The following is a 12,566-nucleotide window of genomic DNA, read 5'->3' as shown; positions in this document are numbered from 1 at the left end:
TGAGTGTGGGGCTTGGAACCAGGGTCAGTGGACGAGAGTGGAAGGAGAGTGAAAGATCAAGGGAACTGGGCATGTGGGAGGCAAGCAGAGGCCGACTCAGAAATGATTCAGGTTTCTGGGTTCAGTCACTGGAATTAAAGATGAAGCCATTAAATAAAAGAGGACATGAGAGGAAGAACAGGTTCGGGAAGGAAGGCTATGGAGTTGCTAGGACACTGTGTTTGAGGGACTGCGCCCACTTTGTTCCCTCAGGCCCCACGAGGCCCGAGGCTGCAACATGTGTAAATTAATGCTCAACGCTTCCCCTCACCTGTTTACTCGCTGTGTAGTTGCCAGAACACTCCAAGCAGTTATGGTAGGTGCTATAGCAGATGACAGGCTCTGGCAGGCTCTCCAGGAAAAGCAGCAAGGCTTCAGCTACGGAATGATTGCTGGCGGCTTTTGGCCCATCGTTAAGGAACTGGCGATGCCGAGCCGTGGTTAGGAAAAGGCCCAGGAGCGAGCACATGCCAGAAGTGCCCTCTGCTCAGAGCCAGGATGCCAGCCTGACATGGTGAAGGGGCCAACCTGTTTGTCAGCTTAGCTGGGCCCTCCTGAGTTCCTGCTACAGTGGCTGCTTAAAGTTGTAAAGTCTTCTCTATGCAAACTTTAAGTAAGAAAAATATGGTAGCTGAGGACACAAGATCTGATTTTGAGCCTTAAAATATTCTTTCTTTTCTCTCACCTCTTAATCATATTCATATGCATGCACGTGCACACATACACACACACACACACGTGCACATGCGCACAAACGTCTAAGGATACAGAGGGTTTCAATCATTCCCGTATCCAAACAGTCCCTGATATGCTCAAATTCCGACCTCAGGCCTGGCTGCTGAAACAGATCTTCCTGCAAAAAGAAAGAAAGTTACCAAATAGTTACATTCTCAGAAAATTAGCCATGATTTCCTGACCTAGAAATATGATCACCACCCAGGTGCAAATAGGGAGCAGCGTAGTGAGGCCTTGGAATCAACCTGGTAAACGATGTGATAGATGTAGGGCTGATGCAGCTAACTCACCTGGCAGGCCTTCCCAAGCATGCTCCCACAACAGGTCTTTCAAGTGATAAAACTGATTATAAAGCTACAGGTAGGGCCTACTGCTCATAACAATAAGGTAACCTTATAGCTATGTTTCCTGCAGTGTTATGGAGAGATTAACCAGGAAAAAAGCATGAGGAAAATACATCATTTATAAGATGGAGAAAGTTAAAAAGGCACCACCTTGCTTTGTGAAAACAAGGTTACGGCACTAAAGGTATTTCCTTTGGTCCTACCCTGCTTTATATTCATTTGTTTTGTTAAATGACTTAACGCCACATAACTGAATAATAATATTCTGTGTATTGCTCATTACACTCGGGAGGAGCTCCACAGAGAAGGCTGATCATGGCATGGTACCTAAGAACGTGACCTCTGTGCTCACTTTGGTAGCACATGCACTAAAGTGAGAACGATACAGAGAAGATTAGCATGGCCCCTGAACAAGAATGTGACTTCTACAGCCAGACTCCCTGAGTTCTAATCCCCATCCTGCCCATTTATCAGCTTTGGGATCGTGACCAAGTTACTTGGCCTTCTGGACCTCGGGTTCTTCTTCATCTGAGGGCTATTGTGAGAACTAACTGAGGCAATGCTGCTAAACACTTAGAATAGTGTTTGATCCACTGTAGTAATATATGTAAAGGGGCGGGGGGGGTTAGTAAAAAGAGACTGTCCTAAGAATGTACGTTGCTCCCAAGTGGTAGAGCTGTGGTGGACTATAGTTTGTATTAGTCTCCCTACATGAATGAGTCAGTGAAGCTGACCAATCTGATCTCATGGAGCTTGCCCAAATCACTCTAGAAATCAGGCCGCCTGACTCATGCCCTGGGGGCTCCATCTGGTCTCCGGCCTCAGTCTGGCTTATCAACAAGTTAGCCCCTCCCATTCCCAGAAACTGGCAAGAACTCCTCAAAAGGATAGCAGGCTGACATCCTGAGAGGAATCCGGATGTCTTTCTACTTGGGAGGACCCCAGGGGACAGGGGAGGGAACACGCTGTGCCACGAAGGCCATCCTCTGCAAGGCTGCTTCCCTATCAAGCGCTGTATGTACCAGCAAGGTCTCATGGGGCTATGAAACTATGAACCTACCCCCAACTCACTCCTTAGGGAAGAGATAGACTTCCATAGATTCCTTGGGGTTAAAGCTTCTTACACCAAAAGTTCTTGAGGCTGATGCTCTTTCCCAAGGCAGCCTGGCCTCAATCAGGTCTGACTGCTTTTAATCACCACCTACCTGCTGGACAGCATTCTGGTACAGGTAATCAACCATCATCCAGAGCTCTTTGGGGATTCCCAAGGGGTTCTCCAACTGGATCCCATCATCTTCCGTCTGTAGTGGCATCAGAGTCTGAAAAGCAATAAAAAGGATAGGAGCGCCTGGGTGGTTCAGCCGGTTAAGTGTCTGCCTTCCGCTCAGGTCATGGTCTCAGGGTCCTGGGATCGAGCTCTGAGCCTGCTGCTCCCTCTGCTCATGTTCATTCTCCCTCTATGTCAAATAAATAAAATCTTAATTTAAAAAATAAAATTAAAAAATAAAAAGCATAACACGAAGGTCCACCGATGGAACTTCCAACAGCCTAGTTCCAGGAGAATACATGATAATGGGGGCAGCAAACCCATGGAGGAAGAGAAGCATTTCAAACCCCTAAGCAAACATTCCATAGGCAAAAAAATGAAATCAGGTGCCACAATCAAGGCACAAAAGGTGATTTTTGAGAATGAGGAATGGGTTATGGCAAGCAGTTTCAATAAATCAGATGAAATATGCATCATCTTCTTTGAAAAAATATCCTGCCAAGAGCAGAACCAGGGAGGGATGCCAGACTGGCTCAGCGGTTGAGCATCTACCTTCAGCTCAGGGTATGATCCCAGGGCCCTGGGATCGAGTCCCACATCGGGCTCCCCACAGGGAGCCTGCTTCTCCCTATGGGAGAAGACATATGCCTATGTCTCTGATGAATAAATAAATAAAATATTAAAAAAAGAAAAGAGCAGAAACAGGGAGACAGTGTGGCCTGGTGGGGTAAGGACAGAGACTTGGGAGTCTTAGGAGTTCAAAAGTCTGAATGCAGGCACCAGGTCCACTGTTAACCTACCATGTGACCTGTGACTAATCACACTCCTTACTGGGCCTCTGTTTTCATCTTATGTAATGGAGAGGATTGAAATTGAGTCCCCAAATTAAAAAATGCATTGGAACAGGGAGAAATGCATGTTACAATAAATCTGCTCTAAAGTAGTCCTCTTGTATTCAAATTGTCTCTATAGAAGTCTTTTACATCTCAGAAAGTTTAGTTCAGGATGACAGATGCCCACGTGATGATTAAAACAAAAAAAAGGAATAAAATCACGGGCCAGGGCAACTTCATATCTTAGTATCCATGGCTGAGTTTCTCTAATATACTATGTATGAAAGACTGAGAATATCTTGTTTCACTGGCTCGGCTGCTACCATTCTAGAAGCTTCCTTGTGGCATGTAACTCACCAGCTCTCTAATTGTTTCCAGGGGCAGGTCCAAGATCGGCTCCCTCATGTAGCACAACGTATGTATGGGAGATCCGAAACAGCTGGGCAGGTAATTCCCAGACACAGACAGAAAGTAATCCTTTCCCCTGTCCAGGTGCAAAACCAGAATGTCTTCAATTTTGTCTTCACCTGAGTTGAGCTTTGTAGCTGTGGTCTTATTTACAAATAGCTCCAATTCTATCTCAATGGCAGAGTCTGAAGAAAAACATTAAAAGTTAACATTGGCTGGTTGTAAGGCCAAGAGGAAAGAGGGAAAGAGGACAGCAGGGACGCGGAGCAGCCACGAAGGACTGGGGAAGGGCATCAGAGGTGTCAGCCAACCAACACATATGTATGTGCTCAGCACTCAGAGGACACACGAACAAGTTTCTAGTCCACGTGGAGATATGAAAACAACAAACAAAAACATGTGATGAGGCAACTGCTATGAAAATCAGGTACAAAGGAGCACAGTTCAAGTTACAATTATTAATACAATCAGAAGGCAGGGATCAAAGAGCTTGCCCTGGGCCAGGTCAGATAAAGACACCTGATACAGGAGAAAATATAATGCAAGTGTCAGCCTATAAATTGTCCACAAAACAGGCTTCATCCCTCTGCCACACAGCACAACGCAGAGTGCAAAGGAGAAGTTAGGGGAAAGACACCAATGGTACATTCCAGGGCCAGATATAATCTCTGGATTACCACCCCGTTATCTTTCCCTATAAGAGCAGATGCGGGGACCTGATTATAGTGAGGCAGACAGTGAAAATGGGTCCTTCAAGAGCAGCACCTGCTTCCCAGTGGTCTTCCGTCTTCTCTTTCTGTGAAATTATGGAACATATACATGGCTGAGAAAGCTTTTCAAGCTGAACTCGTACCCTTTCCTGTTATATCTTAGTTGCGGACGGTTGGTCCAGAGGACTTTTAGAAGTTTCAATCAGACAACAAACAGTCAAACAAAAAAGCTTACTTTTAGGAAAACAAGCAGTCAGGGTAGAGCGTTCCCCAAACCAGCAACCAGGGACCTGGAAACAGAGGCCTCACCTGGCAGGAGGAAACCTCTGCTGGGGTTGGCATTCAGCCACTTCTTACAGTAAGACGCTTCATCAGGCTTGTTGATGAATTCAAACTGACAGGGTACTTGTCCATTATGGATAGTAAAGGACTGTACTTGCAACTGCATGTACTTCACATTCTGAAAACAGAACTGGGAACAAGCCCGGGACCAGTCAGACCAGTGCCCTCTTACTCGGCAACCCGCTCAGCCACCCCAACTGGGCAATCTTTGCCCTTTCCAGAAAGAAAATCAAGGACCATCTCTTTCAAATCATGATTCTGCTTTACGTATTTACCTGGGAGGCCACAGCTCCACTAAAGACCAGTGGTCTGTGTTTAACCCAGAAATCCAAAAGCTTACATTGTTATATAAATAAATTTCCTGAAGGATTCAAAGTTCGAACTTTCTGTCTTCTATACACAAAGACCACTTCCAAAATACCCTTTACAAATTCCAGCCCCAAACATGAAGATGGAGCACATTAGGGCATTAAACAATACCCTCACCAGAAATCTCCATTCTGACTTCTTGGAACTGTCCGTTCTAAGTGCTCCACGCTGTAGCTCTTCCATAAAAAATCTAGTCAGCCTTAACTAGACTTCCCCGACCTGTGACCCATCCCTTTTCTACACCACCTTCCCTCCCACCAACACCTGTGTACCCACAAAATTCTAACTCAACTTAATCTTGGTCAAAGCAAAACATCCGTAGGAAGACAAACCCCTGCGACAAATACATACCAGCTACACTAAAATCAAACAAAGCACTTTTTGGCTCATCTGTGCCATCATTTAAATCATGAATGGCCCACGTGTGGGTAAAACCTATGAGTCATACAGGTTAAAGGCTTCTGATTCAGACGATCAGAAGAACAGAATCCAAACCAGCCCCCTCCTGTCAGCTAACACAGCAGCCTCATTGTAACTAGAGGCGGCTGCCTGTCAAGAAGCCTGGAGTCCAGGGGTCAGACAGGTGGCTCCTGGGTTTCTGAGGCCTCGCAGATGAGATCTGAGTTCTACAAATAGAAGAGCCTGTTGCTGATATCCTTAACATGTCCTTCCTACCTCTCGCTTAGAAAGGGACACAGAAGGAATGTTGGCATTTTCCATCTTGTCCAGGGAGCGAACAATCTCTTCCAGAGTCTTCCGGTAACGTTCTTCGTTGACCACCTTCACCTGGCAGGGAAATAGCAGAGCCTGAGTGCCTTCTGCCCATTTCCTCCTTTTCAGGAAAGAGGACATGCACAGCACGGGGCAAGAGCAGCTGATGGCAACACGGAAAATGAAGACTAGATGGATTTAATTGGTCAACAAAGAACCCAGTTCACAACAGACCCAGAAGGGTCTCCAGAAGCAGAGTTTGTGATGAGGTTAACTGCAGAGAGAAGACGCAGGAGTGGAAGCCTGGCTGGCAGGTGTGGCAGATCGCAGACCTAGGGCAGAATGATGCTCAGTGACGAGATCTACTTTGTTTGCTGCTGTCAACGGGCCTGCAGCGAGAAACTTCTCTAGGGTTTGATTGAAAGTGGCATTTCTCGAGGTTTTGTAACCTGTGCTCCACTGGCCAAGATTTTTGTCAGGCTTTCCCTTATGTGTTGTGAATTATAAACACAATTTTTGTCACTTTCAAGTAATAAAACTCTGTAACATACATCAGGCTTTTGTCAAGCTACCCACAGCTTCACGGATTCTGATATGCCTCTCTACCTGAACCCTTGAGAATAGATAATATAAAGAAGCAGAAGTCACAGGGGAAGAGATAATAAAAAGATGTTTAACTTCGCTAGCAAGCAGAGAAATGTTATCCAAAATAATGCAAGATCTCTTTCTTTTGGCTCATTGGGTTGGCAGAAATTTAAGACTAATAAAATCCAACATCAGCCAGGGTGTGGGAAATAAGCTCATATGGATTTGGTAGAAGGAGGAAGAGGAGGGAGCTCTATCTTTACTGACATGGAAAGATCTCCTAAGACATAGTCAGTAGGGGGAAACAAAAGATGTTCTCTCAGAACACTATGCATAACATGATCTTTTACAAAAAGGGAAAACATCTTCTACGTTGTATACAGAATACGGACATGTTTGTAAATGCAAAGAAAAAGTTGTGGAAAAGTTTTGGAAAGTTACAGTCCAAAAAGCAAAGGGGAACTTCCAAGGACACAGAAATATATCATAGAAGTACACCAAAATAATTATGAATTAAATTTAAGTTAAAACGACTTTTTTGTTTTGTTATCAAGAAACCTCCATGCCCAATGTGGGGCTCGAACTCACAACCTTAAGATCGGGTCACATGCTCTACGGACTGAGCCAGCTGAGTGCCCCTAAAAACAATTTTTTTTAAAGACTGATTTGACAGAAAGAGAGAGAGAGCACAGGCAGCCGGAGCAGCAGACAGGAGTGGAAGAGGCAGGCTCCCCACTAAGCGGACAGCAAATGCAGGGCCCAATCCAGGACCCTGGGACCATGACCTGAGCCAAAGCAGACATTTAACCAACTGAGCCACTCAGGCGCCCCACCTAAAAACAATTTTTTTTAAGATTTTATTTATTTATTCATGACAGACATAGAGGCAGAGACAGAGGCAGAGGGAGAAGCAGGCTCCCTGCAGGGAGCCTGATGTGGGACTTGACCCTAGGACCCCGAGATCACACCCTGAGTGGAAGGCAGACACTCAACCGCTGAGCCACCCAGGTGTCCCTAAAAACAATTTTTAGGGCAGCCCGGATGGCTCAGCGGTTTAGCGCTGCCTTGGGCCCAGGGCCTGATCCTGGAGACCCAGGATTGAGTCCCACGTCGGGCTCCCTGCATGGAGCCTGCTTCTCCCTCTGCCTGTGTCTCTGCCTCTCTTTCTCTCTCTCTGTGTTTCATGAATAAATAATAAAATCTTTAAAAAAAAAACAATTTTTAAAAGCTTTCTCATATTCAGGTCAGAAGGAGGAGCTAAGAATGACAAGAGTGGTCTTGGTTATGAGAACCCTTTCTCCATAGAGTGCTCCTGATGGGTATCAGCTGCACACCTACCCCGATGTCAAACACTGAGCTGACAGGCTTGTGGTCACTGGTCTTCAGGGCCATGTGGCTCTGGTAACTCAGCTGAGTGATGTTCTTCCCTTTCCAGAGGACCCGGTCACACCAGGCAGGAGCACGACACTTCTCGCTGAAATGCAAAGTCCACACTGGGGGCCTGCACAGGCATAGCAGAGCCCCCTGCCTGGCCAGCACCCTGGCTCAGCTGGAGAATGACAGGGCAGGGCCTTCAAGTCTATGCAGCCCCAGGGATCTGAGAAAGCACAGCAATTTGGGCCCACCAGGGGATAGCATGTGCTCTGTGGGTATCACCCAAAACAGCTGCATGGGCCCCAAGCCAAACACCATTCAGAATGACTCTCTGCTCTTTACCCTCCTATGGGGATGAGACGAAAAAGGCAATCTGGGAGTAAGTACTCTGCAGTCCTTAAAAGATGGTGCTTGAACAGGCTCTGAATTCCTACTGCTTCAGTTATAAGCTTGGTTTTATACTAGCCTGTTTGGGAGGCTCTTTATCTTATTTTTTTAATTTGATTTTTTTTTTTAAGATTTTTTATTTTTAAATAATCTATACCCTCAATGTGGTGCTTGGAACTCACGACCCCCAAGGTCAAGAGTTGCATGGTCCACCTACTGAGCCAGCCAGGTACCCCTTGGAAGGCTCTTTAATTTTTGTGTGCCTTAGTTCCCCGATCTAAAAACTGAGGATAATAAATCATACCTCCAAAAATAAATTTTAAAAAAATAAATAAATCATACCTCCTTCAGCTGGCTGCTGAGAAGATTTAGTGAGGTAACAGAAGTAAAGTGTATGAAATAACGTGAGGCCTACCACAAGCATTAATGAAAGTGATAAACTCCTACGCGATGACCGAGTACAAGCTAAGTGGGTTGGAATCATCCTATCACCCTAAGCATAGCTGAAAAGTAAATTATTATAGAACAAAGGCTAAGGCAATAAAAAAAAGAGACCACGTAGGAAGGCAGAGCTGATCAATGAGCAGATACTGACGGGAAATGTTTGACCAGAGTGCAAAACACGGGAAGTCACAGGAATCGTATCTCCTTCTTTAGGCCCATGGGGACGAGTGCTTCCCTAAATGTCAGGGTTTCCATTTGCTCAGCTCCCTGAAGCAATCGCCTACCTACCTGGTATCCCAGTCATCGGAGCCAGTATCATACTTATAGGTTGGCTGGAACGTGAGCTCGCCTTCGGTGAAGCCTTCGAACACCGCCTTGGCAGCCACCTGAGTTTTCAGCTATACAAAAGGATGGAAGAGGGGGAAAAACTCACTTCAGAATAAAAAAGTCAATCCTGGAATTAGCAGAGGAAAGGAAATCAATCTGGAATCTGAACCCTAACCCAAAAAGAAAGGCCCATGAGAAAGCTATCCTGCAAGATCTTGAGAACTAAATCCTAGGAAGGGGAGCAAGTTGACCATCCCTTGGCCTGTTGTACAGTTTTCGGGGCTTTTATGAGGGCCTACCTACATCCAGGGGGCCTGAGTACCAACCTACTGAGATGTCCCTCAGAGGGTCACGAACCGAAAGGCATAGACTTTTCCCTTCCAAGTATCAGATATTTCATCTGTATAACACAGTCGTTCTCAATGTACAGAGAGAGAACTACACAGAAGAAGGTCTGGAAAGATACAGTCCAAAAAGCCAAGGGGAATTTCCGTGTATATAAAAGTAAATACTAGAAGTATACCCAAATGAGTATGAATTAAACAATTTTTTTACAAGATTTTATTTATTCATTCATGAGAGGCAGAGACACAGGCAGAAGGAGAAGCAGGCTGCCTGCGAGGAGCTGGATGCGAGACTCGATCCCAGGACCCCGGGATCACGACCTGAGCCGAAGGCAGATAGATGCTTGCCCACTGAGCCACCCGGTCATCCCTCAACAACTTTTCTAAAGGAGTTTGTCAAAAATAAATAGATGATAGATAGATAGATAGATAGATAGATAGATAGATAGATAGATAGATAAGGAGTTTGTCAAATAAGTTATTTGAACCATGGGAAGTTCTGTGCCTTGATTTCCCCCACTGGCAAATACTGTATTTGTAACAGAATCTGTCTCTCAAGACTGCTGGGAAGAACTGTCAACTTAGAACGGTGCCTGGCACATTCTGAGAATAGCCAGGATTCTTCCCACTGCATTCATTTGAGGAGTTCCTTTAAGATCACACTTGCGGCGAGATGAACAACCACAGGTGTTCCTGCCTCCTCCCTGGGGACCAAGCTTTGCCCTGCGTGGACTGATGAAGAACTGTCAGCTAACCCTGGAGACAGGGAGCAGCCACTCAGGGCACAATAGTTGCCAAATTCCCCAAAATATGAATTCCTAAAGAAAAAAAAGACTATTAAGGAAAAAGCCACAGAAATAATAAAAATGTAGATGTTACTGTAGGATGATTCTTAAATTGGTATACGTAGACCTTAAAAGCATCTGAGAAGTAGAGAACACACGAAACCTCTACTGTTACTTGAAGACAGAGCAGAAAAGAAGGCAAGAGGAGGTGGGTATGACAGGGAAGGGGAGTTAGGTCGCCTTACTCTGGAATACAGATGCAATAAACAGATGGATAGAGAGCAGCCTGGCTTAATCCTGAAATGGGGATCAAAGAGAAAAAAAAAAAGGTAATTTACCAAGGGAAGGAACTAGGGAGAAAAATGAGCCACAAAAAGAGATTATTCCATAAGGAAAGACATAAGAAAGTGGAGATTTTTTTTCCCCCTTTGATTGATGTGCACTGTGGGATAAAAAGGTTAGCAGGATCATTCAGACTGATGACAATAAGAAGGGGGCTACAGGGTAAAAAGAAAAGGGACTTTAAGGTGAGAGCAGGAGGGGGCGAGGCAGGCTCACTCAGAAAACAAGGAGCAAGGCATCTTAAACACACCAAGTGCCTTTATGAGAAGCTTCATACCCTTTCAGCTCCAACTTGGATGAAATGAATGAATGAATGAGCACTGGGATAAGGAGTGAGAGAGAGAGAGAGAGACTGAGACAGAGAACACGCACGCTCTTGTCCCCCAGGGGTATGAGGCACCTCGAGGGAAGAGCCAGTGGTGGCGGGGGGACAGCCGTGGACGAGGGAAGGCAGCTGAGAGGAGGAACGGCGGCCATCCGCTCCTCGGGGAAACCCACCCAGCCGAGGAGGAAGAGGCTGGGACCCCAGGCCTTCCTGTGCCCTCACAGTGCGGGGACAGCTGCCTTCAAACGCACAGGCGGCCATCTGTACCTGGTCGTATGCATACAGGGTCTGAAAGGCCTTCTCCTCGATGAGCTTTTTCACTGTCTCCACATCCAGTTCTTCTATCCTGTAGTTGAGGTCCCCCAGCCACAAGATCACACTGTGAGGAGAGAGCACAGAGGTCACAGGTTCAGGAGGCACTCCACCCACCCTCGCCAGCGCTCATCTGACAGAAGCCCCCCAAGGCTCAGCTTCTCGGGAGCTGAGAGGGAAGTGACTCTGCTGTTCGGGACATCTTTTCTCAGGCCGCCCCATTGCACGTCACGGCCAACATGCTGCTTACTCAGTGACCTTCTGCTCCAGGTTCATCAGAAACAGCTTTGAGTTGTCCTGGACTGTTTTACTCTTGTGTGGTTGGAAAGATAGTCTAATAAGATCTAAAAGCAAGACAACCATTTACCTCGTTCATGGGAAGAGGCACAAAAGATTAAGTATCGGGAATAATGTCAATCGCTTGGGGGCCCCAAACCAGATGATGCCATGATGTCGCCTCCATGCACATGACAGTCCACAGAACACACTCTCAGCCTTTGTTTCCGAGCTGAGTTCCTCCGAAACAAAGCTCAACCTGTACAGTGGACTGGGCCTCACCCCCACTGTATCATCGGTTGGCTCTTTTTTGCAGAGAGTGACGGGTGTTTTATCACACCTGCTGCTTTCAGAGAAGGGCTACTGAGCATTCCCAGATGACAGCGCACAGCCCACAGACTCCAGTACTGTTCTGTCTGAAGCCAGCAGCCAGGTCTTTAGAGAACCCGCACAGCAGTACACACGCACCAACATAAATGCATCCACAAGCTAAAAGCGGACAAGCTGACGTGCAAGCGGCAACCTCCCCAACTAGGATGCTGGAGGTTCAGCAGAACGGAGGACACACTCCCTGCTAAGTTCCCTGGAGAAGGAAAGCCATCCTGTCAGCTTCCAGAGCACCAGCGAGCTCAAGACAGTTCCACCACCGCAGCAGGCGGGATGAGGGCTTGCATCTGTGTACTCCCTGGCAGACACCATGGCCTCAGGGGCTTCTTCCTTTTTCTAAAAGAGGTGGCACAAGCTTCAAGTGTTACCGTGAAGTTTGAAATTCTAATATGCCTTGAATTGAGACATACTGAACGTTTTAGAGATAAACGAAACAAAGAAAACAGAGATTAGCACAAGATGCTCCAAGAAGCTGTAATTCCGGCTTTGTGATGCTGAATCAAGAGGTACAAAAGACTGGGATCCCTGGGTGGCGCAGCGGTTTGGCGCCTGCCTTTGGCCCAGGGCGTGATCCTGGAGACCCGGGATCGAATCCCACGTCAGGCTCCCGGTGCATGGAGCCTGCTTCTCCCTCTGCCTGTGTCTCTGCCTCTCTCTCTCTGTATGACTATCATAAATAAATTTTAAAAAAAGGGGTACAAAAGACTAAGTGAGGGGAGACTACTCTGTCCGGACCTCAGTGATATATGTTTCTGGAAAGAACAGACATGTAATATCCTAAAACATAGTTCTAAAGCATGGACTTGAGAAGCTCGCTCTTTGGTTGCTTTCCTTGTGATGTTTTATCAAGGTGGGCCCACATTAAAAATAAATCTTATACGTTTTCTGAAGGCAAATGATGTGTGAGAGAGACTCTAGAG

At 46.3% G+C, this 12,566-nt stretch overlaps 1 protein-coding gene and 1 non-coding gene across 2 annotated transcripts in view; one reads left to right on the top strand and one right to left on the bottom strand.

Moving 5' to 3' along the window:
- INPP5B (inositol polyphosphate-5-phosphatase B) overlaps positions 1-12,566 on the bottom strand; it is a 50,880-nt gene that overhangs the window by 1,978 nt on the left and 36,336 nt on the right. Inside the window, 9 exon segments of the mRNA XM_049094524.1 lie at positions 311-438; positions 808-892; positions 2,324-2,437; positions 3,576-3,811; positions 4,646-4,808; positions 5,723-5,833; positions 7,682-7,817; positions 8,837-8,946; positions 10,939-11,050. Coding sequence (XP_048950481.1) covers positions 311-438; positions 808-892; positions 2,324-2,437; positions 3,576-3,811; positions 4,646-4,808; positions 5,723-5,833; positions 7,682-7,817; positions 8,837-8,946; positions 10,939-11,050 — 1,195 coding nt within the window.
- Positions 1,463-1,570, top strand: LOC112642675 (U6 spliceosomal RNA). Its single transcript, XR_003125377.1, has one exon. It is a non-coding gene; the product is annotated as a U6 spliceosomal RNA (small nuclear RNA).

Source organism: Canis lupus, chromosome 15, assembly GCF_003254725.2.
Source record: "Canis lupus dingo isolate Sandy chromosome 15, ASM325472v2, whole genome shotgun sequence".
NCBI lineage: Eukaryota > Metazoa > Chordata > Mammalia > Carnivora > Canidae > Canis > Canis lupus.
This window is presented reverse-complemented; position numbering and strand designations above follow the sequence as displayed.